The sequence below is a fragment of the Octopus sinensis genome, linkage group LG4 (genome assembly GCF_006345805.1).
Source record: "Octopus sinensis linkage group LG4, ASM634580v1, whole genome shotgun sequence".
NCBI classification, from domain to species: domain Eukaryota; kingdom Metazoa; phylum Mollusca; class Cephalopoda; order Octopoda; family Octopodidae; genus Octopus; species Octopus sinensis.
Window position 1 is genome coordinate 60,486,386 of NC_043000.1, and position 25,928 is coordinate 60,512,313.

General features: G+C 36.2%; 1 protein-coding gene across 5 annotated transcripts in view; it reads right to left on the reverse strand.

The window, feature by feature from the left end:
• Window positions 1-25,928, reverse strand: part of LOC115210224 (activin receptor type-1) — a 58,080-nt gene that overhangs the window by 11,683 nt on the left and 20,469 nt on the right. For 3 of the 5 annotated variants that reach the window (XM_029778696.2, XM_036502029.1, XM_036502027.1), the window contains exons 1-4: window positions 19,407-19,525; window positions 7,526-7,686; window positions 4,914-4,981; window positions 289-469 (exon numbers count right to left, since the gene is read on the reverse strand). In XM_029778696.2, coding sequence (XP_029634556.1) covers window positions 289-469; window positions 4,914-4,981; window positions 7,526-7,607 — 331 coding nt within the window. In that variant the 5' untranslated portion in view covers window positions 7,608-7,686; window positions 19,407-19,525. Of the gene's footprint in view, window positions 1-288; window positions 470-4,913; window positions 4,982-7,521; window positions 7,687-19,406; window positions 19,526-25,928 lie in introns of those variants that run through there. The other 2 variants (XM_036502028.1, XM_036502030.1) reach the window with 2 other exon arrangements.

Sequence of the window (25,928 nt, forward strand, 5' to 3'; positions counted from 1 at the left end):
GAACACTGGGTTCTTTCAACAAGAAATGCCTTCTTGCTAAAATCACGAGAAGTATTTTTTATAATCATAGTTGAAGTAGTGAAGTTGTTCTTATAATCATTGTTGGACAGGTACTAATGAAAAGAACTACTGAATATTTTGAGCAGATGACTACAAAGTATCAAATAGTGAGTACCATAAAAAGCATCAACATCAAATCCAGTTCTCTACTAGCTGCACCACCATTACAATAGCAATACATAGCAATATCGAATAAAACAAAAAAATGTTTTAGTGTACATAAATTACCTGGAGTAGGTTCAGGAGATAGTGAAAGGGTCATATTGGTGTTGCACCAACTTTCATTGCAGCATTTAATTAAATACGTGACACTTCGACTTGGGTTGCAACTAAGCAGTTCTGGTCGTTCAGTGCAACCTTTTTGATGGATTAACTCCCCATTTCGCTCACGAGTGATGGAAGAAAAACACTGTAAAGAAGGTTGGAGATAAAGTTATTGACAAGAATTTAAAACATGTATAATAAAACTCTCCTTACATCCTTTTATTTTTTTCTACAGTAAGGTTTGTATATTTGTTTCTTTCTGCGCTAAATAGAAGCATATGCTAAAGACTACTGACCAGACATGAATATGGGTCTTTTTCTCTTTTGTATGAATAATAAATTTGTAATTACAATGAATAACAATAACAGGGAAACTATAAACATAGTGGAAAAAGAAAAAAAAACTGTAGCATATTTCTCTGGTATTTTAAACTTTTTACTGCTAACATTTTGGTCTTTGTTGTATTGACCTTTAGACCTTTGGAATGCAGACCTTTTTCTTTTTCATCAGTATATATAAAATTTCCAAGAACACTAGTATTATAGCCCCTGGTACTATACTGAATGGAAGGGAGCCAAGGGTATGTCCCAGCTGAACACCTACTAGTATCTTTTACCTTTTATTTGTTTTAGTCATTAGACTGCAGCCATGATGGGGCACTGCCTAGAAGAATTTTTAGCCAAATGACTTAACACCAGTATTTTTTATTTTAAAGCCAGGAACTTATTCTATTAATCTCTTTTGCTGAACTGCTAAGTTATGGAGTTGTAAACACACCAACATTGGTTGCCAAGCAGTGGTGGGGGACCAACACATACAAACACATACACACAAGCTTCTTTCAGTTTCCATCTACCAAATCCGCTAACAAGGCTTTGGTCAGCCTCAGGTTGTAATAGAGAACACTTGCCCAAAGTGGTATGCAATGGAGACTGAACCCAGAACCATGTAGTTGGGAGAGTACATAGCTTAAATGGTTCTCATAAGTAATTTACCTGTACCTAGTATGAAAGGCCTTCTTCAGACCAGTTAATGCGAAGTGAAATGGTTAGTTTAAGCTTCTGAAGTGGTTTAGCAAAAAATATGGTATTTATGTTTTAACAGCATGGCACAAACCGTAACAGCATCTTTTCCAATCTAATTCTATCGACATTAGCTACAGCAAAACCTTCAGTAATTTGAAGCTTCTGTAATTGATGCTCTCTAGTGTTACTTGATGGTTATACTCAATGTCAGTCCTTTGAGGATAACATCTTCCTGCATGACCCATCATAGACGCTTCTAAATGGTGGTCTACACTAGAAATAGCAATCAAATCTCCCTCACATCACACAACCTACTGCCCTAAGGAAAGGACTCATTGGATAATGTAATCTTACACACCACTATGACAGAATGTTGTGGCTGAAATGTCTTTGATTGTAGTCTGCTTGATCATGGCTGACCCAGGGTTAAACAACAACCTAACAAAAGGTGATATTTATCACAACTGAAAAGTGGATGTGTTAAAACACAGAATACTGTGATAGTAACCATGAGAGAACCTCTTATATGGTTTTGTGGTGCATATAAGCAGTCGTTTACAGTGCTAGTGGAAGCAGTCACTGTTATTTCCAACCATCAGGCATCTACCAATGACAAGGCCAAAGAAGGCCGAAATAACATGATCTGGTAGTCCTGGCAATGGTGATGATTGTCTCCTGCTAGCAATGTAAACAAGAGTGCTTATATGCACCACAAAACCATATGTGAGGTTCTCTAATGGTAACTATCAAAGTATTATAAGTGGTGATAAATATTACCTTTTGGTATTAATAGTGAGTGCTTCTGTTGCTATCATTTTTTAATAAGCCCACTGATTATTTACAACACCAGAGCCTGATTAGGCACTGCGATCTCATGTATATCACTAGCATAGCAGTCACTGCTATTTCCATTGGTTAAGTGTCTACCATTGATAATGTCCTGGCAGCATTGATGGTAGTGATTGTCTCCTGCTAGTGATGTGAACAAGAGTGCTTATATGTACCACAAAACCAAATGAAAGTTTCTCTCGTGGTAACTATCAAAGTATTCTGTGTTCTAATACAACATCCACTTTTAAGTTGTGTAAATATTACCTTTTGGTCTAAATACTGCTTGTGTCGCAATTAATTATTTTTTAACAACTTAACTGAGTAGCCAGTATAACCTGAAATTTCGAACATCTCAACAATTACTCCTGTTGCTTCCGTTATTGCCTTACTAACCATAACTGGGTTAAGTGGAGTAATCACTTTCTGCCTCAGCCAAATTATTTTCTCAATAATTTCTCATAACAACATTTCTATGTATCTTTCCTTCTCTATCATTGGAGACAATTGTGCCATTGTTATTTCAAATGCGCTTCTCGTCAAAAGACATCCTTGATCATATGAACATGCTGCCTTGCAAAGTTTCACATTGCCCAACCTCACTGTACAGAAGAGTAACAAATCTACTGTCTGCATCTTCTTCCTGGTGCCATCGAGCATATTGATATCACTCCTTTCCACAACTGTCTAGGCCAGTTGGTTGGTTCGAATAATCCCATCTACTACTCTACACTATGTCATTTTGACAAAAATTTACTTTCTTATAGCTTTCTATTTGCTCCTTGCCTTAATACTGTTTAGAAGCTTTAGAAACAAATAAAGTGTTGTTAGTTCATGAAATATAATAGCGGAATAAAATCCAATAAAAGTAACTTGTAAGGGAGAAAGGTCAGGATTAACAGAAGAAAGAATAAAGACTAAGCAGTTTAATTTATGCTGGTTTGGAAATTGTATCCTGAAACATTTATACAGATTAAAAATAGCAGAAAAGAAATCATATGGAAGTGACAGAATAAGATAAAATTAAAATGGGATAAAGAATATGACATTGTTAGAGTTTAGAATCATAGACAATAGGTTCATGCTGAGAAAACAGCATTTGACTAGGATGAGGATTTTGACACAATTTGACAATCTGTAGCCTTATATTCTGCCAACAACAAATTGGAGTGGATGACTTGTTTAACCCTTTTGTTACCATGTTTCTGTAGACATACACTGCTTTTGTTTGAATTAGTTTTTAAAATAAAGAAAATGTTTGTAAAATAGCTGTCATTATTAAGCTAATGTTTAGAAAATAAATTAACATGAAATTTTGAAGAAAGGTTCTGATTTAGATCACTTTAAAACAGAGAGTTTATATCAAAATAAGGGATGGTCTCAGACAAGTTGATGTCAAAAAAGTAAATTGATTGTGAGCAGATGTAGCAGATGTATGATGTAATACATTCTAGTTACAGCTTCCCCATCCACTTTTGGTCAAGAACTACATTATCTATGATTCCTTCTATATTTCAAATTATAGCATGTGATTCCAGATTTGGTTGCAAGTATTAAAGGCTCCATGAATGGCAATGATGTTAGATATCGTGAGCTACATGTAGAAACAAACAGGTAGGAGAGAGATAATTAAAGAGCAAAAAAAAACAGTATGAAGACCATCCAGATAATACAAAGTAAAGTATTACAGATAAACGATACATGAAAACATATTATGGTGCCCATCCAGCATATGCCAGATTGGTAAATCAGATGCCAAGATAATCAGGAATATGAATGACATTGGCAAATGTGCCCAATTTTAAAGCACTGCTCACATATCTAGGATGGCATGATGCCATATTTCACAGACTGCATCCATAAAATCATGATTAAAAAAAAAACACCTATGCCCCAAATTTTTACAATATTAATTTATATTAATACATGATCACTAATTTGTAGAAGAGAAATACAGTCATAGAACATAATTATTGACCTAAAAGGTAAAGTTGGCCCCAGCTGATATTAAATCATAAAAGAATGTGGAGGGACAAAACTTAAATTATTGTCATTTTAATGTCCACATTTTCCATGCTTGTATGGGTTGGATGGAGTTTGTTGAGGCATATTTTCTATGGTCATATGCTCTTCTTTTCATCAACCCTCACCTGTTTCCATGCAAGATAATATTTCTCTCTGAATAGACATGTCTCAGAAGACTGGAAACAAAGGACACCGCTTGCTGTGACACCCATTTACAAACATCAAGTAGCATCAAAGTAAGGGGACAGTAACTCACACATACACACACAGATATGATAGGCTTCTTTTCAGTTTCCAGCTATCAAATCCACTCTCAAGGCTTTGGTTGGCCTGGAGCTATAGTAGAAGACATTTGCCCAAGGTGCCACATAATGGGACTGAACTAGAAACCATGTGGTTGGGAAGCAAACTTCTTACCACAAAGCCACGCCTGCACCTATTGCAATGCATTTTATTCAGATGCAATGCCTGCATCTGAATTACTGAATAAGTACTAGCTGAGCACTGGGGTCGATGTAATTGACTTACTCACTTCTCCAAAATTATTGACTGTGTGCCAAAATTTGAAAGCAATATATTTACAGATCATAAACTTATTTGTTTCAGTTCCTATCCCTGATCCAGAGTTGAAATTCTGCTGCAACCTTCAATCAAAATGAAACTTTTAGTGATAAAAGCAACAAAACTAAGAGTAAAAAAGGAAAACTTACAACAGTTGAGGTTTGACAAGAGGAATTTAGGCAGTCATCACAGAAGCAGGAAATAGTTTTATTTTTGCCTTTATATAAAAAAAGAAAAAAAAAAAAAAGTTCAATATTTCACTGTAAATATTATGATGCTTCATTTTTAATTTGTTAAAACAATTTTTTCATTACAAATATAATTTTCAAAAAACTTTGTGCTTCTACTGAAAGTTGTAACTCATCTTAGGCAAAGTAACACTGACTTCAGCTGGCTGAAGGTTTATGACAAAGAGCTGTGACACTAGTAGAGATGCTTAACTCTGAATTATGAAATCCAACTACAATACCAGACTCATAACAGGCTTCCAGAAATCCAGAATTACCAAAGGAAAAAAAAAAAAAAGAAAAAAAACCCCAGCTATTTTTGAAAGTGGCTAGTTTTGATTTTCATGGACTAGCTGAAGTTCACTGTGCAGCTACTATGTTGGTTAATTTGCATTGTTGGCATCCTTTTTGTCTCGGGAGACAATGGAGTTGCGCATAGAATAATCTATTCCGGCTTTTACAGTTCATGTCCTAATACATCTCCTGCTGTTGCTGTGTAGTCCTATCCTGGACAAACACTCCCTCTGGCAAGTGCCGCAAATGTAGCGAAGATTTTTGCCTGGCTGGTTGTAATGTCATAGTTTCTTGTTGACGTCTTTTCTTGTCATTCCATTTCTCCTCTCTCCCTCTGTCACTCCTTTGTGTTCCCTCTTTTATGGTATGTCGCCTATCTCCACGGTTGCTGGCAACTGCTTCCCAGTTACTAATATTGATGTTGCAGGCCTTCATGTCCCCTTTTGCAAACATCCTTGTGTCATAAGAACAGTCTTCATACAGTATGTTAAAAATAGTTTTGTAGCTTAATCTTTTTAAGTAGATATTAAACATACTCTGCTTTCAAAGTGTGTTAATTTGTACCTGTATCTATTAAATTTTTCATCATATAATTTTCCTTCTATAAACTTTATTCTGTATACATGGGCCATGGTCTAATCAGATCATCATCATAATCATCAATATCAACATTTAACATCAGTTTTCCATACTGATATGGGTTGGACGGCTTGACAGGAACTGGCAAGGCCAAGTTCCACAGTTTGTTTTGGTTTGGTTACTATGGTGGGATGCCCTTCCAAATGCTAACCACTTTACAGAGTGTACTGGGTGCTTTTTACATGGTAGCAGCACCAACACCAATGCTTTTTAAGTGGCACCCTGGTTTTAAGATTTCAATTCTGCAGTGCCGGGCAGAATTTCTCAAGTACAACAATGCACCATATATCTTGGTCCTTTGTCAGCTTCTTTGTAAAGTTCAGTTTTTTGAGATTGGCCTTCAATACTTCATCCCATGTCTTCCTGGAGTACCTCTTCCACAATCCCTTCCACTTAAAGGGATTGGCACTTCTTTATGCAACTGTCCTCATCAATCCACAGATGGTGCTTAGTATTTACTTTGACATATTGAAACCGTCCTTATTTTAATAACACTGGCTAAACGTTTTCAGGCTCAGTTGATGTAGTTGATGCATTTCTATTTTAATCAATAATTGATCATAAATAGATAATTAATTTTCAAGTGAAGTCGTAATAACTTTAAAAAACTGATAGTTATATATAAAAAAGATGGTAATTGATGTTTGGTCCCAAGTCAGCACTAATCAAAGAGCTGTATGATCAAATGCATAATTCAAAGTGTTCTTCCCTTTTGTTTAAAAGCGATAGAGTTATATGGTGTGATTTGCAAGATCCGGCTGTTCTTTCTAGCACAGTGAGCAACCATATAAGAATATCCTTGTTGGCCCATATAAAAAAAAATATTGTTGACTATTATAGAAATAAATGTATCAATAATAACAGAATTTTAAAAGGTTATTTTAACAATGACTTCTCATAAAGATACAAGGCAAGAAATTTGGGGGCAAGGGTTAATTGATTATATGAACCCCAGTACTTAAATTGTACTTTATTTTATTGGCCTTGGAAGAATGAAAGGCAGAGTTGATCTTGGCGGTATTTGAATTCAGAATGTAACTGCATCTGCTCACCACAATAAAACAGTTTTTCAGATATCATTTTAAAAAATATTTCTTCTCTAATAACAGGAAATTTCACAGGAAGTCAACTGAAACGTTAGCAACTAAGAGACTGTTTAACTAAAGTAGTGGTTCTCAACCATTTGTTATCTATGGACCACTTTGATTACCATTTTACTCTGGGAGACCCCCATAGCCATTCAGTTTTATAGATATTTCTTACAAAATCCCCTTCGATGACAGGAAGATACAAAGGTTTTTCATCTCTCCTAAAGTGTGAAATTTCCCATGAGATACTAACTGTTCATTGCTTGGCACATCGGCAGCATTTAGTGGCAAAAAATACTTAGTATTGTGAAAGATGGGATAAACTTCAACAAAGTTTAACTACAAAATCAAATTACTGTATACAAGATTCCATAGTGAAAGATGTTCAAATAAAGTACAATCAAAAGAACTCGAGTATATTTCTGATCAACTGTGCTTCTTCAACTACACAGATATTTCTTACCACTTATTGGAATGACAAGAATTGAACAAATGAATTAAGCATCAACTTACTTTTTTTTTCACTGCTGAGAGCATTAATGCCATAAAGCTTAAGCTTCTGGTGCCGTCTTCGGCGTGATAGTTTCTGTCTCATCTTTGAGGGCCTTTCAGAATGTTTAACAGAGAAGTAACATCATCCATACAGTTGTTAATTGTTTACAGTAAAAAAAAAGCTGAAAAACATGAAAGGAAAATAATTAAAAACTAAAGTTATTGACACTTAAATTTCTGAAAAGTAAAGATCAAATGCGAACATGAATTCTACATGTTCAAATGGAAGAGATATGAACTCTGCAAACTGCATGCAATCAACTTTTCAGATTACCTTTATCAGTGGCATGATAAAATACCCAAAGTCCACATTGTTAAGTGGATGGTAATAAAGAGGCATCCAACCATGAAAAAAAAAATATGTCAGAGATGCTGAAACAGTCATCAAACCCATGCAAGCATAGAAGTGATGTAAAATGATAATGACGATGACAATGATGATAGAAAAAGAAAAACCTAAAATATGAAGGACTTGGGGAATTGTGTAAGAATGAGAATAACGTGTATGATGCTTCTAGCAGAGGTAGAATGAAGTGGATCTTGTCAGACCCATTATGTCCTGCCTCACTGGCAGTGGACTGAGGACATATGGCAGAGTAATGAACTGAGAAATAGAAAGGGAAGCAAAGAATTCTTCATCATAGATGTATGGCAGACATGTAAGACAAAGAGAGAATAAAGCTTAGAGCAAAGTAAAAATTCTCAGTGAATATTATCATCATCTATTAATGACCACTTTTCCTTGTTTGCATAGTTTAGATGGAATTTGTTGGGGTAAATTTTCTATGGCTGGATATTCTTCTTGTTGCCAACCCCCACCTGTTTCCAAGCGAAGTAATATTTCCCCATGACCACACATTTTCATGGAAAACTGGAAATGAACAACTTGTATGGTAGTAACACTAATTTACAATCATGTTGTCAGGAGAAAGATACATGTACACAAACACACACACACACATGCAATGAGCTTCTTTCAGTTTCCAACAACCAAATCCACTCAAGGCTTCAGTCACCCAGGTACTATAGTAGATGACATTTGTCCAAGGTGCTGTGCTGTGGGACTGAACTTGAGACTATATGGTTTGGAAGCAGGTTTCTTAAACACACAGCCTGTTGATGTGATTACAGTTGCATCAAGCTGAGGTAGTTTCATGGAAGATGGAGTGAAATGCATGCTACAGTGTAGACCAAAAGAAACCAGATATTCCCTAATAATTATAATTATTTTGACTAGCAGAAAGACTGCCCTCCAGGCAGTTTTCTGCCAGCCACTTGATAATATTTTCACATTTGATTCCCAATTCTAATAATTTTTATATTTTATGTCCAATTATCTCTTTGTATAATAGTGTTCACTTGCTTAGTAAATTATGCTTTCATTATTTTATCACAGTTGTAATTTCTCTTTTTTAAACAAACATCAAGGTAGTCCAACTACAGAGAGGGGAGCAGTTTGTCAAGTTTTAACTCCCCTCATAGCAACATAGAGATTTCAATTCAGCAGCCCATCTGTAAGCTTGGCAGTGTGCATTTGTGTATGTGTGAGAGAGAACATTGCAGACAATGAATGAAATAAACATCAAATGAAAAAAATCATATAAATAAAAGGGCATAACTACAGATGTAGTTATGATTTTGTTGCCTCATAACATCCAGAAAAATGGATACTTTTTAACGAAATTTTCTACAAAAACCACTTAGATGTTGCAGCTTCAGAGTATATAGGGATTTATAGGAAAAAATTTTTCTGAAGAGTTTTGGAAAATTCACATGATCAGACTTTTCTCCCTCATAACTTTCAGGAAAATGGGTATCTTTAAATGAAAGTTTATACAAATACCTTTCAAATGGCATAGGTTATGATTATAAAGAAATTTGTGGTGAAAATTTTTTCTGACGGGGTGGGGAAAGGGGTTTTGGTACAACCGGAGTTTCAAATCAGGAACACCAAATAAGTTAGAACTACTGTTTTGATGGGGATTTTCCCCATTTTTTTAAAAACCACAGCCTTCAAAATGATGGGGTGGAGGAGGGGGCATCGTTGTACAAAACATGTTTTGAAAATTTTTTTCCTCCTCTCCCTCATCGTCCCACTCCAGACCTATTTTGGCCAATTTTTTTTTTTTTGCACTTCAAAACTGTGAGAGGAGCCTTTTCAGTAAAAAAATTTAAGAAATTGTTAATATTTCCAGAGGGAAAAGTGACTGATTTAATGGAGGTTTGGCAGTTATTTCTAGCACATTCCAAGACAACCCTCCTCGTTTCTTTATCACTCCCGCATGTATTGGTGTTTTCCAATATTTTTCTTCCCATAAATACATTTACATGCTATAAAAAATAAAATTTGAAAAATTATGTTTTTTCTTTTGCAACCCCACTCCCTGCCCCCAATTGTTGCTGTTTAGAATTTAAAATATTAGAAAGCCTGAGAAGGTCATTGCTGGCATTTATCCACAATGATTTAAAAAAAGAGTTACATAAACGATAATTCATTTTAATAGCATACTTCTCTGTTAGAAAATGATTTTTCTTATACAGACGGCTTTGTTTGATTCAGGTGGGGTAAAAATTTAGATTACAATATTTTTTTGTTGCTTATATTCCACAAATGGACCACACATACTTCGGCAGAATCATTCCATAAAATGTATTTAATGGGAGAAAAATATTGAAAAAACATCAATACATATGAGAATGAAAACAGAGGGTGGTTTGGGTTGTATTAGAAATAACAGCCAAACCTCCCTTGTATTGTTCACCTTTTCCTCTGAAAATATTTACAATTTTGTTTTGTTATTTTGTTTTGTTATTTTAACTGAAAAGGCTCCTCCCATTTTTTTAAAGTTAAAAAATCAGTCTGGATAGTTGTTATTGTAAGGCTTATAGCATACCAAACAGCCATAAGAACAAAATCACTTCTTAATTTTTTTTACAAAAATTATACCAGTATGATGATGATGATGGTAATGATGATGACAATGACGGTAAAATTAGAAATGGAAAATAATTGCACAGAATTTCTAAAGTTAAATAATTGTCTAAGTTAAAAAAAAAATTTCATTCAATTAATATTTTTACATTACGTATATAAAATAAACAGTGGGTTTTGTAAATAACAAATTAAAACTTGAAATAAAAACATTGAAATAGTAAGTGATAGACTTTGCAAGTGGAAGCAGTGAACCAACAAATATTTAAATTTGTGAAAAATTGGAATTAAAAAATTCAATAAATTTCATTAATCGAAATTATAAGAAATTTCTTGGAACATGAATTTATAAAATAATTTCCAGACAATCAAGCCTTTAATAATTGCTTTCTTTTAGTAACTGTTACATACCTAATTAATAAGCAGCTTTCTCCGTTATAATATAGATGCTACTTGGCACCACAAGAAGGAGGAATACAGTTGGGAAATACCAAAACCATTCTTATTTCCAATCAACAGCCTATGAAGAGGGCATTCTACAGTGCAAAGGCACAAACATCACCATTTGGTTAAGAACTTTAGGGTTTGTTTACAGGACATGACACTGCCAGTTAATGTCTACTATTGCTTCAGATTGCCCAATGTCTTGTGAATGGAAATGGTTGATAGAAACTTTAGGAAACCTGTGTGTGCATGTGTGTGTATATGTGTTTATATATATATTTCAACTCATCTTAGCATCAATCCTTCGTGGGTGGGATACTGCACAACTGGTTTAGGTGTATCTCTCAGTGTAGATGTGTCTCTTCAGGTGATTTCAAGAAGTGTCTCATTCAAATGGGCTCTGTTTAGCACAACTTATTACTGCATGTTTACTTTTTTCACTTTATTGTATATTTATTTCTTTTTTGTATCTGATCTTTGTAAATGATCTTCTATAAGAATGAAGCAGTATCCGTCAATTTACCTTTCCTATCTAGCAAGCCCAAAAAGTAAACATGCAGTAATAGGTTGAGTAAAATATAGTTTATTTTAATGGAATACCTCTTGAAATCACCTGAGGAGACACATCTACACTCAGAGCTACAAATAAACCAGCTGTTCAGTACTGTAATCCCTTAACTATCACAGGTATTATGTCCCAAAAAGCCCTGCGATATGCAAAAGTCCGTGAAGTAGAAACAGTACTGAACTGTATATTTTAAAAATCATTTTCATAATTTGTATATATTTATTTTATTTTTCAAATATATTTAAGCTTTTATAAACTCTCCCTACACTCTTAGGGGTACCTGTGTCTTCTCTTATTTTACGTCCCTAGTTTCATTTTCCATACAGTATGTGCGATTCTTTGTTTACTCATCTATGGTACACTACATATTTTCTTTTAATATATTTTAACTAATGTGTTATACAGTGCAGTACTGTACTGTATTTTTATTTACCAATATATTAATTTTTAGAAATAATTAAAATCTAAAAAAATATAAATACCTACTGGCCACAGAAACCTGCAAAATACTGAGGAGTCCATGATATAAATTTATATATATTAACCAGAAAAATCAGCAATGTACTGAAGGTCTGATGGGTGAACCGCATTTGGCAAGTGATTACTGTATCCCATCCACGAGAGATCAGTGCTTGATAGGACAAAATAATTAGTAATCAATAAAGATTCTCATATATTCCATCTTCTGTCTCTCTCATTGATTACATACCCAGTGAACACTGAGCCTGTGAATGTGCTTTACTTTTTTGGCCTATTAGCAGCCATTTTGTAATGTTTTACTCACCGAATGTAAACAAACAATGGAGTGTACATGAACAATCACCGAGGAGTGCATTTTAATTATTTTTCTGCAATTTCAAACTAAATTTGATAAAATAAACTTATTTAAATAATTAGGAATTCTTTACAGCACACCCTGTATAGCCATGGGCTGACTTAAAGCCTCGTGAATGAATCTGGTAGATGGAAAGTGTGGAGGCCCATCATATAAATGTGTGTGTGTGTGTGTGTGTGTGTGTGACCCCACCATTTGGCAACCAGTTTTAGCTTGTTTATGTCTCCATAACTAAGTAGTTTGGCAAAATAGTGACTAATAGAATGAGTACCAGACTTAAAAATAAATACTGAGGTCAATCTGTTTGACTAAACCGTTCAAGGCAGTGCCTTAGCATGGCTGCAGTCCTATAATTGAAACAAGTAAAAGAGAATACAAATTCGAATGGATTTCATCATTTAGTCGACAGATGAACGCAATGGACACATTTCAGTCTCCTTAGATCACCTCAGTGAAGTATATAGTGAAATAGATTGATGGTGATGTTGATTTTGATTTTACACACATACACACATTTATACATCATCGTTATTTAACATCTGTTTTTCATACTGGCATGGGTTGGATAGTTTGACAGGAACTGGCAAGGCTAGGAGCCATACCAGGTTCCATTGTCTGTTTTGGCATGGTTTCTACAACTGGATAGCCTTTCTAACACCAACCCCCTTTATAGAGTGTACTCTTTACAGAGGTACCCTGTCGAAGACTTTCTCCAGATCAACAAATGCCAAGTACAACAACTTATTCTTAGAAAATTACTGTTTGTAAATCTCATGAGAGATATTCAGCAACAGTACTTTGGAGTAAAGATTGTTTGCCAACATAACATGGCAGTCCTGGTTTAGGATGAATGTTGCTGTAATTTAGCCCTAGGAAACAACATCTCCAGCTGGCTATACAACATGGTCTGTGTCCTTATATTTTTGAACAAGGGAATCTAGCACCCCCACTCAGCTCAAAACAATGTCTGTGTATCACGATTTCCAGGTTATTTCCCTTTATCAGCACAGAATAAATTACAGCAACATTCGTCCTAAACCAGGACTGCCATGTTATGTTGGCAAACAATCTTTACTCCAAAGTACTGTTGCCAAATATCTCGTTGTGAGATTTACAAATAGTAATTTTTTATTTATAGATCAGTGACTAGTTGTTACTTTGAAAACTATATATTTCGAACAGGAATTTGGCAGCGCCACCTCTAGCTGAACAATTTTTCTTCTGTGACACATCAATTTTTTCATTTTTGCTACCTAACATTATGCGAGTTCGTTTCTGTCTGTGTTTTTGTACATTTGTGTTATTGTGATATACTTTATGTGGATTTGAACTATTGTCGTTTGACAAACAGTAATTTTTGCCCAACGGGGCAAAAAATTTCTAAATATTGTTATAATTTTTGCGAACTGTTTATTGTTAACTTTTACGGGTTATTTTACTGAAAATTTTTCTCGTCATTTGTGACAAGTTTCAACATGGATTTTGACCTTGCATCAAAACAGGATTTTCCCGAGGTGGGAGAAGGAAAACCGAGTGAAAATTTAAGGATACCAGGGAAAATCAGAGTTTTTTGGCCAATGTGGGTGGAAACATTATTGAACTTGAAGTAGCTATGGACAAACTATTCCAGTTTAGGAGTTTAATTGAAAAAGTGGAGAGGAGACCAAGTTGGTGCTGCCCCCTGAAACTGTACAAGCAATAAAGGAAAAAACAGTTATCTACAAGGTTTACGATATTAAAAAAAAAAGAATAATAGAGGTAAAAAACGAAGTAATGGAAAGGTGCATGGCGCCTATTTGGAATAAAATATGTTACGTCAGCTGAGGAGTAAGAAGTGCCACAATTGAGGCACATTTCGAGTCGGCTAGCATAGCCAAGAAAGTGTCGACACAGACTTTGAAGAATGAGGAAATTATGTTGCTGCCCACATACTTGGGTCACAGTACCACAAAGGTGACAGTAGAGGAAATTCTGGTAGGGTACAAAGTAATGTAGGTAGCAGGGGCAGTAGTGTACGACATGGAGGGGAAAATCACAATCCTGTAAATGAGGAAAAAGGAACTGGTGAACTGGAGTGGATAAGCTTTAGAAATGGTAATTCAAGCAGACAACGCGACACTAGAAAATTAGCCTGATAGAGTGTTTGTAGGGGAGGGGCATACAATTCATGTATCGGTAGAGGGACGTAGGCCCAGATGCTTTAAGTGTGGGCAGAAGGGCTATGTTCGCTCTTAGTGTACTAAGAAAAAGAGAATGAAGCCCCTCCTCAAAACATGGAGAAAGACAGACAAGTGGAAATAATACCAACGAAAGGAAAAAAATGAAAAAAAAAACAAACGAAAGAAAACACACAAGAGGCAACAGAAGAGATGGAGTTTACCCAAGTAACGCACAAACAGAAGAAATCAAACACCAAAACCAAAAAAAAAATACAACTACAGACAAACAACACAAAAAAATTCCCCAATCCCACCCCACTGGCACTACGTTAATTGGACAACAGTTCACCAAACCACACCCACCAAATTTAAAAGGTTTAAAAAAACTGATAACATCATCTCCTTTCACACAAAAAATGAGAAGGTTTTATGATATATAAAATTTCAACCAAAGATAAAACTTTTTAATAAAACGGCGGACAGTGGGTCTGATGTTCGCTTTGCAAAAGTTGGAGAGGAAGAATGGAAGGAAAAACTCCTTGAAGAACATTTAAAAGACAATGATATAAAAGATGTTACCTAAGAGGTGATAGCGGGCAAACTAATCATTAGCCACACCAACCCAGAGCCTGGTGGCAACACCGGTGAAAAGCCTAGCAGCTACGGGGAGTGTCGAGGAAGCAGGCAGACAAAAACTGTCATGCTTTCTCTCTCAACCACCAGTAGAATATTTTTCATTCATCGATGATTAAGTTAGGCTGTGTAAATGTGCATGGAATGGGGTTGAAATGGAAACAGGCTTGTTTCCTGGATGACCTCAGGACACATAGAATAGATGTGGCTATTGCAACTGAGTCCAAGATGAGCAGACCTCAAGCATTCTTGCCTCTTCTGAATGGTTACGAGAAATTTATTTCTCCTAGCCGGGGAAGAGGAGTGGGCGTGGCATTCCTTATCAGGAAGAGCTTGGACTTACAGAAAAGTACTGTCTTTCTGCACCCAGAAGGTAGGCTGGTCATCCTGGATGTGACCCATGTGAGTAAGCAATCCTTCAGGTTTGTAGCTGTCTACACTCCTAACGAGCATGGGCAGTCAGTTTTCTTTTTCAAGACCTGGAGCACTTTCTAGTGATGTCAAAAACGGTAGTTCTGGTTGGGGATTTTAACACTATCCTCGATGCGTGGGTCGATAGTGTTGGCTCAACTGATAGGAAAGGGAATCCTAGCCTCAAGAGTCTACTAGACAGCTTTAATCTAGTAGACTGTTACTGACTGGATGAGCCAAGCGTTCCACAGTGGACGTGGAGTAACAACGACAGCTCACGCTTAGATAGGGTAGTTGTTAGGGAAAGAGATAAGAATACTTTTAGTTATTCACAGTTTTGTATTGTGCCTTACATGGATCACAAACTTGTGACATGCGAGTTACATGTAGATAAATATCAGAGACAGGGACCCAGATACTTGAAGATGAACAAGTCTATTTTGACATGTGAAACCTTTCGTACTCGGATAAAGGTGTTAGTACAGAGGGCATTATGTGGCACCATCATTAATAATAGATGGTGGCACGCTCTTGAAAGAGCCATCTGTTTGGAGTCCATTAGATTTAGCAAACAGCTAAGATAAGATAGGACTAGAATAGAGGGTGATTTAGTTAAGAACTTAGACAAGGCGATGGAATCTGGCTCTGCCTCTAGAGTGCAGGTGACGAGAATGGTCTTGTACCATCACCTCAACTCCAAGCACGAAGGTTGCAAAGTTAGAGCTAAGCTATGTGCAGGGAAATGAGAAGACATTAACATTGCCGGATGGGCATGTTGTGTGGAGAGTCAGAGAAGTAAAAAGGCCTCTATAAAGTCTTTAATGGACGAACGGGGGCATAAGATCTATGGACAGGAAGAGATGCAGAAAGTCTTTCACCAGCATTCCACCCAGTTGTTCGGGGGTGGAGTGGGCAGTTCGCTTGAGCATGGGAAGGTCTTCCTAGCTGGTGGGTAGCGACTCTTGGCATGTGAGGTGGAGTACTGTAAAGGACGGATCACTCCCACAAAGGTAAGAGAGGCGTTAGCCGAGTGTGCCAGGGAAAAGTCGCCGGGGCTGAATGGTCTGCCCTATCAGTATTATCATTGTATGCTGGACTTGTTTGGAGATATACTGGCAGGCGTCTATGCAAACTGGCAACAGAATAGGAAGGTTCCCAGTTCTGTGAGCCGGGGAGTGATGACGCTGGTCCAGAAAAACTCGAGCAAGGGGGATAATATTAGCAATTACAGGCCCATAACTCTACTTAATGTAGAGTTAAAGATTTTGGCCAAGGTGTTAGCGAAAAGGTTGATGGCTGTTGTGGAGAAACTTGTAGGGAAGGCACAGACATGTGTAATCTCAGGCAGGTCAATCCAGGATAATCTTCACCTTCTCTGCTACACTTTAGACAGGGTTGGGAAATTAGCTGGCAAAGGAGGGGCAATGGTCCATTTAGACTGAAGTAAAGCATTTGATAAGGTAGACCATTGGTACCTAGCAGTGGTCCTCAAAGCAGCTGGGCAGGGCCCTGGATTTCGCAGGTGAATCTCCGCTATGTACAGTGGCATCAAGTCCACAGTCCAGATAAACGGTTACCTGATGGAGCCGTTTTCGATCAAGTGCTCAGTTTGTCAAGGGTGTCTCTTGTCTCTGCTTCTGTACGTATTGGCTCTAGCGCCATTGCTGCGGAAGTTGGAGAAGTTGGGAAGCAACCCTAATGAAATTGGATGCAGTAAGTCTGTTTCTGCTTATGCGGATGACGTCACCTTCATCATGTCTAACAAAGCACAGCTACCTTGTGTAGAAGATGTTCTCAGAAGATACAAAGCAGTGGCAGGGGCAAAAGTTAATAAGGACAAGTCCATCGGCTTGCGCCTCAGCACCTGGAGGAGCAAGTCGATATCGTCCACTTTTGTGAGTCACTGGACAGATGTTAAGTTGCTTGGAGTTAGGTTTGGCCCAGACTCTCTGATGGAGAAGAATTGGAGCGAGGTGGCAGACAAGGTAGAGGCCATAGTATGGAAGTAGTCCGGAAGGGCTCTGACCTTGAAAGGAAGGGTGAGGTGATACAGGTGTTTATGGCATCTGTAATCACTTACTGCCCGACCATTGTCCCTTGCCCCGATTCATGGCTAAACAAGTGGAAACGACTCCTTTTCCGCTTTTTGTGGAAGGGAGGAAAGCCACTTGTAAGGCACTCCATTTGCTGCCAGGAACCGTTAAAGGGCGGGCTGGGAATGCCTTGGTTAATGATGTGCGGACATGTGTTGAGGCTGAGACATCTCTGGAGAACTAGAATGGAAGGTTTCGTGACAGGTTCCTTCGTCTCTGGCCCAGGTTTGTTAACCTACTTCAGATACCATCTGAAGAGCAAGATGGGGTTGGAGAGGAAGACCCTGCTGCTAAGAGAGTATGAGAAACGGAAGGATGTGATGAGAAAGGTGGGTGTCAGTAAACCCAGCTTGTTCATCAATGAAAGGAAAATGTTAGTTGCTGGGTCTTACAGGCTGCTGGGTATGAAGTTTGAACTTGCTTCTTTTATTTCTTTTATTTTCTTTTTTAAGAAAAAGGATACGTTAAAAGTTAAGTCAATCATATATATTATATTAAAATTTTTAAACGTTCATTTGAACTCAACATTTTTGTAATTGTAATGTCCCATCTGTGTACTGATTGTATAATCATAATAAAGAATTCACCTCTAGCTAAACAATTATTCTGTGCTGATGAAGGGAAATAACCAGGAAATTGCAATACATAGATATTGTTTTGAGCTGAGTGGGGATGCTAGATTCCCTTCTTTGAAAATATAAGGACACAGACTGTGATGAATAGCCAGCTGAAGATGATTGTCTCCTAGGGCTAAATTATAGTAACATTCATCCTAAACCACGACTGCCATGTTATGTTGGCAAACAATCTTTACTCCAACTTATTCTTAGTTAAAAACTTCTTTTGCAGTTGCTTGGCTATGAAAATAGTGTCAGTAGTGCTTCTCCCCAGCACAAAGCCAAACTGCATTTCATCTAGCCTAATTCTGTTCCTAATTAATTGGGCTATTACTTTCTCTGTAACTTTTATACATACATACATATATATATATATATTTATATACGTACATACATACTATCATTTAATGTCCACCTTCCATGCTGGCATGGGTTGGACAGTTTGACAGGAGCTGGCAAGGTAGAGAGAGAAAGAGAGAGATAAAAGAAATATATACATATATATATATATATATATATATATAATAAGTGGAAATCAAACTGGTGAATGTGTTAGATAATAAGGTATTAAGACAATCTAACTCTCCCCAGACTCAACAAGATAAATAGGTAACTATATGATTAGTAAATGCAGATACAAGTTCATATGAGTTCAGATGCATATGCATAAGTCAATGAATTGCATAGTTGTAAATACAGGTAAAGATGGATAGACACAAAAAAAAAGATTGAAATAGATAGTGGGGGACAGATGCTTAAATGAACACAAACAGATTGCATTATAGTTTAGTGAAATATATATATATACATATATATAGATATTTCAATGTATGAGTGTATACATCAGAGATCAGTAATACTTGGTAATAACAAAGAGTATTATCAACACTACATTAAATATTTTTCACTCCTGGTCATTTTTTTTTCATCTTGCTTATAAGCAAAGTTTTTTTTACATATGTGAGAAAAATATTTTGTGAAAATATGTGAAAAAAAAATATATGAGAAATAATATTTTGAAAATAAGCTGCTAAATGTGTACTTCTATTATTCTATTATCAAAAGCCTTAAGTAGTTTATTTATTCTATATTTTGAATAACAATTTAAACTGAAGCAAGGAGAAAAACAAGAGAAGTTAAAAGCACTTACTTCTTTATCTATGTAGTAGCTAGGCATTAGAAAGGAAGTCCTTCACTGCTCTGAGAGCCAGTGTTATTTGCTATTTCGTGCTACTTATTGAAGTTTATCTGCTGTGTGTTGTCAATGAGAGAAACAAATGAAAATAGACATCAATTTTAAAGAGATTTTTGTTTTATATACATATTTATTTCTATTTCATACCACCATCTGCAGCTGAAGCTGTGACAGAGGGGAGGTAAACATCTGCCAATCTCTACTGCTAAATATACTATTCATCAAATGTCATAAAGGCTAAAAGGTCTAATATAAAATACAATAATAATGAGAAAGTTAACAGACAGTTCTCTCTCACTCTCTATCTCTCTCCATTCCTGTTCTCTCTTTCATTTTTTTTTTAAACATTTTGTTTTATTGGAAAGCCATTAGGGGTAGGGGAACAGTTATGCAAATATTTTAAACTTGTCAGTCAGAGCTGGGAATAACTGAATGCGGTGATTAAGTTGAGATTTATTCATACCAAAAAAAAAAAAGAAAAATTATATTATGTAAAAGTATTCTTGATGATGATGATGATAAAAAGGAAGATAGTACTAATGATGTCATAGTGAAAAAGGTATAAGATTAAAATAGGTAAATTAAAATAATTTCTCTTTACTAAGATTAAAAGCTCCATCTTAAAGAGAAAATTCTATATTTTTTGACCACTGATGGAAGTGGGTATTAGTTGATACTATTGACCTTGTACTTGAGTAGTACATTACTTAATCAACCTAAAAAAAAATGAAAGCAAAATTAACCTCAGCATGGTTTGAATTAGGAATATAAAACATCAGAAGAAATACCTCAAGGCATTTTCTCCAAAGCTCTAATGATTATGCCATAAAGAAAATAAAATGAATTAGAGAAAAACAATGACAATTTTTGTAAGCAACATGCATTTGTATCTGTTTTTTCTTCATTTTTTTATATCACTTTTGCAACATTACAACTAAGTTATCTCTTAAATAATTATTTCTCCTGAAGGCACAAGGCCTGAAATTTGTGGGGAGGTGAGTAGTCTATTACATGACCCCCAGTACTCAACTAGTACTTAATTTATCAACCCCGAAAGGATGAAAGGCAAAGTCGACTTTGGTGGAATTTGAACTCAGAACATAAAGACGGACAAAATGCCATTAAGCGTTTTGCCCACTGTACTAACGATTCTGCCAGCTCACTGCTTTAAATCTTTTAAATAATAAACAACGACAGAAGCATAGCTATGCAGTTAAGAGGTTCTTTCCAAACCACATGGCTTGGGTTCAGTCCCACTGCATGGCATCTTGAACAAGTGTCTTCTACTATAGACCCAGGTTGGCCAAAGCCTTTATAAATGGATATGGAGGATGGAAACTGCAAGAAGTTTGCTCCCTAACCACATGGCTTTTAGATTGGAGCCTGGCGGCAAGGTTTCTACAGCTTGATGCCCATTCTAACACCAACCACTCCAAGAATGGGTGCTTTTTACGTGCCACCAGAACAAGGCCCAGTCAGGTGGTTCAGGCATCAACCACGCTCGAATGGTGCTTTTTACGTGCCACTGGCACAACACACACACACACGCATTCATTCATGTTTTCTTTTGTTTCAGTCATTAAACTGCAGCCATGCTGAGGCACAATATTGAAGAATTTTAGTCAAACAAATCACCCCTACTACTTATTTTTTTGTAAAACCTTGCACTTATTCTATTAGACTCATTTGTCAAACTGCTAAGTTACAGGGATGTAAACATACCAATAGCAATTATCAAGCAATGGTGAAGGACAAGCACATACACAAAGACACACACACATATAGATATAATATATATCTATGACGGGCTTCTTTCAGTTTCCATCTACCAAATCCACTCACAAGCCTTTGGTTGTCAAGGCCACACAGTAGGACTGAACACAAAACCATGTGGTTAGGGAGCAAACTTCTTTCAGTTTCCATCTTCCATATCCATTTATAAAGGCTTTGGCCAACCTGGGTCTATAGTAGAAGACACTTGCTCAAGATGCCATGCAGTGGTACTGAACCTAAGCCATGTGGTTTGGAAAGAACCTCTTAACTGCATAGCTATGCTTCTGTCATGGTGCAGCTTTCTGGCTTGCCAGTCCATAGTCAAACCGTCCAACCTATACCAGCATGGAAAGCAGACATTAAACAATGATTTATGTATGTATGCATATGAGCATGTGTGTTACCTTGTTCTGATATCACACAGTAATTGTGAACAAGTGTCATCATTATACAAAGTGTCCCTCATTTCCATTCTTCTATGAAAACATTTTTGGTCATGGAGTAATATAGTCTTGCTTGGAAATAGATGAAAGTTGGTGACAGGAAAAGCATCCAACTGCAGAAAAATCTATGTCAACATATTTTGTCTTTCCCATGCAAGCAAGGAAATATAAATGCTAAAACACTGCTGCCATCAGCAATAGACATTTGTTATAAACCCAAAGTGGAATATCTAAGTTTAAAAGATTTTAATCAACTAAAAATACAGTAATCTACAAACAAACAAAGATTGTTAAATTGTAAGCAAAACTAAACTTCGACGCAATAACAGTTTTATGCAGTGAGTTGCTACAGTCTTGACAAACTAAAATCTAACACTGAACACGTGCTGTAAACAGAACAGAACTATGCGCAGTTACACTGCAGGCAAATAACAGCAATCAAGACAATCAAAGTCACGTGATCAAAACTAAAATCACAACAACATTAAAACACTGCTGCCATAAGCAATGGACATTAAAACACTGATGGCAAGGACAAGAGCAGCCAAATCTTCTTTCAAATCACACTATTATCTCAGAAAGGAAAATTCCTCAGATAATGACAGCCAAAGTGCACTGTGCCAAGAAGAAAGACAAGATAGTCACAGCTGGAATGCCTTTGATCAAAAGTTCTGCACAAACAAGGATGACATGGAGCTAAACAATTATTAGCAACTACAGAACAATAAATGAAAAATATCAGCTAACTGTATTGAACATTTGAAGTATACACGAGCGCAAGCAAGTTTGATCCCACAAACTCAGATCAACTACAATATTAAAAAATTTGGCAAAGAGAATTTGTGCAGAAAGCCTATTGGAAAAATCTACATAATCCTTTCTGCTAAAAGCACAAGGCCTGAAATTTTTGTAGGGAAGGCACAAGTTGATTAGATCAATCACAGTGCTCAGCTGGTCCTTATTTTACTGACTCCAAAAGGATGGAGAGCAAAGTTGACCACAGTGGAATTTAAACTTGGAATGTAATGAGGGATGAAATGCTGCTAAGCATTTTGTCTGGCATGCAAATGAACCTGCCAGTGTACCATCTGGGATGTATCTATATAATATTAAATATATATTATAAATATTGAATTTCTAAATGTCTCAGAGAGACATGAGCGGTGGTGGAGCGATATAGTGGTTGTAAACTGTCAACTCAACGTGACAGGAAACGTCGATGTTTCCTAGGGTTAAATGATGGTGGTGTAATTCCCTTACAAGACTGTCACGTTGAGTTGACAGTATACAACCACTATATCACTCCACCACCACTCATGAGACATTTAGAAATTCAATATTTCTAATTTTGGTGATCAGTAAATAAATTTTACTGAAAATAGGATATATTTGCAGAGAGGTTGCAGTCATCTCAGCGAGCGAGGCAGGCTACCCTGAACTGATGACGAGCAATACACTCAGAAACATACGTCTTCAGGTGCTGAGTCCCAGCTGGCGGGAGTGATTGCCTCCCCTTTGCAAATATAAGGACACAGAAAATGTGTCAAAGCCAACAGGAAACGTCAATGTTTCCTAGGGCTAAATGGTGGTGGTGTAATTCAGTTACGGGACTATCACATTGAGTTGACAGTATACAACCACTATATTAAAAATATATATATAATGTGTGTGTGTGTGTGTGTGTGTGTATATATATATATCAACCCGGAGTTATTCTTGTTGCTTATTTTGGATATATATATATATATATATATATATATTGGTTGGTGAATGATAGAATCAGTGGAACAAAAGACAAAATATTTTGTGGTATTTGCTTACGTTCCTTTATGTTCTGAACTTAGCTCCTACCCAGGACTGCTTTGCCTTTCACATTTTTGAGACTGATAAATGAATATTGAGGTGAAGAGGGGAAATCTATGTAATCGACAAAAATGCAAAAGGCAGTACCCAGTTCAACCACATCTAATGATTGAAACCAGTAAGAGAGAATCAAGATTTTCAGATATGGCGCAGGGAGAGTATAGTACAGCAAGACTATAAAAAAAAAATTATATAAGAGGAAATAGAGAAAATACCTTGTCTGATATACATACAATAGATAAATCTGACATGCTAAAGATGGAGAAATGCAACCATACTGTTAAAGTTATTAAATTGATAATTAAAAATAAGTGTATAAAAAACACTATCAGGATAAAGAAAGTTTATTTTTTCAATGGTGATCCTGAAATACATTTCACACTTTAAATGAAAATATTACTATTATTTATAGCTTTATGTGTGCCTTGGGAACCAATATTGCCAGAAACAATTATTTCATGTTCTCTTGTAGGTTCATAAAATTCTCACATCAAGAATATTATTTTTTATTCTACAGAATTTACCATCTGATCTTTTTGTGAGATGCTTCAGCCTGGAAATTTATTTGGAGAAGTGGTCTTGACCACTTGTTTTAGCTGGAATGAGATATTTGCAAACTTAGTTGTACCAAACACTATTCACTGGCAGTACCATGACAACACGGTAAAGCTGGATAAAGTAAAATGATAAAAAGAAGTGAAAATAACCAAAATGAATGAGATACCTGTAATCAGATGGCTTTGAAACAGTCTCTCTGTCCTCCATAGGGTTCTTGATTTGTTTAAGAGAAGTAGCAAACTAAGACAGAAGCAGAAACCAGACAGAACCCCCAAATTATGTAATGAAAATTGTATACATGTCCATGCACATAAGAGAATATGTATGTACATATTTATATGATGTGTGTGTATAAGTTTGCATATATGTGTGCGAGTGTGTGTATATATACATACATACATACATACACACACACATATATATATATATAAATATACAGTTACATGTATTGAGTATTCTGTCTCCCATTTATACACATTTACATATTTTTTAAACAGACAAACACACACACACACCTATTCAGTTCTAGATTTTAATTTTAGCTTTGTTAAGTATCACTAGCTTGAATTTTGTTAGTGCTTACCATTTGTTGTTGTTACTGCAAAGGAGCTAGCAGAGGAAACACCCACTCTGGCACCAGCTCTAAACCAGAGCTAGTACCATTATCAGCACAGCTGTAGTCACATAAAGGAAACTTTGTTGTAAATATAGCTACCATTTACATTTTAAAATCTGAAGAAATCTTTACAATAATGAACCTCATTCAGACATTGTGTCTCCACCAACAACATTTCACAATATAGCTCAGTTAAGTACCATAAATATCAAACTAGAAAGAGGCACCAATTTTACTGCTCCAAGAAGCAAATGACGTCAAATGAAGGCACAAGCATCTAGAAAGGAAGAAAAAAAAAGTGTAAGGGATCTTCAGAGATTCCTAATTTGTTGAAGAATGGGCTAATCAGCTTTATTCTCATTAATTTCAATTTACATTTCTTACCCCGCAAAAAAATCGAAGTGTGTGTGTTTTGCCTTGGGCTCTTCTTGATGGTGTCATAAGGCATCATCATAACATAAGGTGTGTCTTGGCACAGCAAATTTGTAGAGTAAGAGAGAGAAGAATGAATCCCAATACAGGCCAAGTACTTTATTTATGGACCTCAAAAGGATAAAAGGCAAAGTTGGGTTCAGGGGAGTTTGAACTTAGAGCACAGAGAGCCAGAATGGGTACTGCAAAGAAATCTACCTGATGGTCTAACAACAGTCAATTGGCAGCCTTATAAACACACACACACACACAGGTAGAGGCATGACTATGAGGTTGAGAAACTTGCTTCCCAACAATGCAGTCAAGCATTCAGTACCACTGAGTGGCACCTTGGGCAAGTATCTTCTTACTATAGCCTTGGGCTGACCAAGGCCATGTAAACGAATTTGGTAGATGGAAACTGTAAGAAGTCTATTGTGTGTGTGTGTGTATATATAAAACCTTGTTATTAAGATGATGTTTGAAACAAATTGGCATGAAATTTTCTAGGGAAATTTTATTCAGTTCTCTTTAAAACAAAAAGTTTGTGCCATTTAACCAAGGGCAGGTTGGTATCAAAGAGTTAAAGATATTTCAACTGTGATCATCCCATATTATTACAACTGCACAGAACTATATAATGTGTTATTTCCTTCTTTGAGCTGGTAAGGTGTAAATTTAGCAAGTGGATCACACCATGTAAAGTCTCACACACTGGTGGCTTGTCTTTCCTTCCCTTAATTTTTTATCACCTTTGCCTCCTCTCTTGCTTTAGTTCCAGTTCCCACTGAAACTGTCTTTGTTGTTCATGCA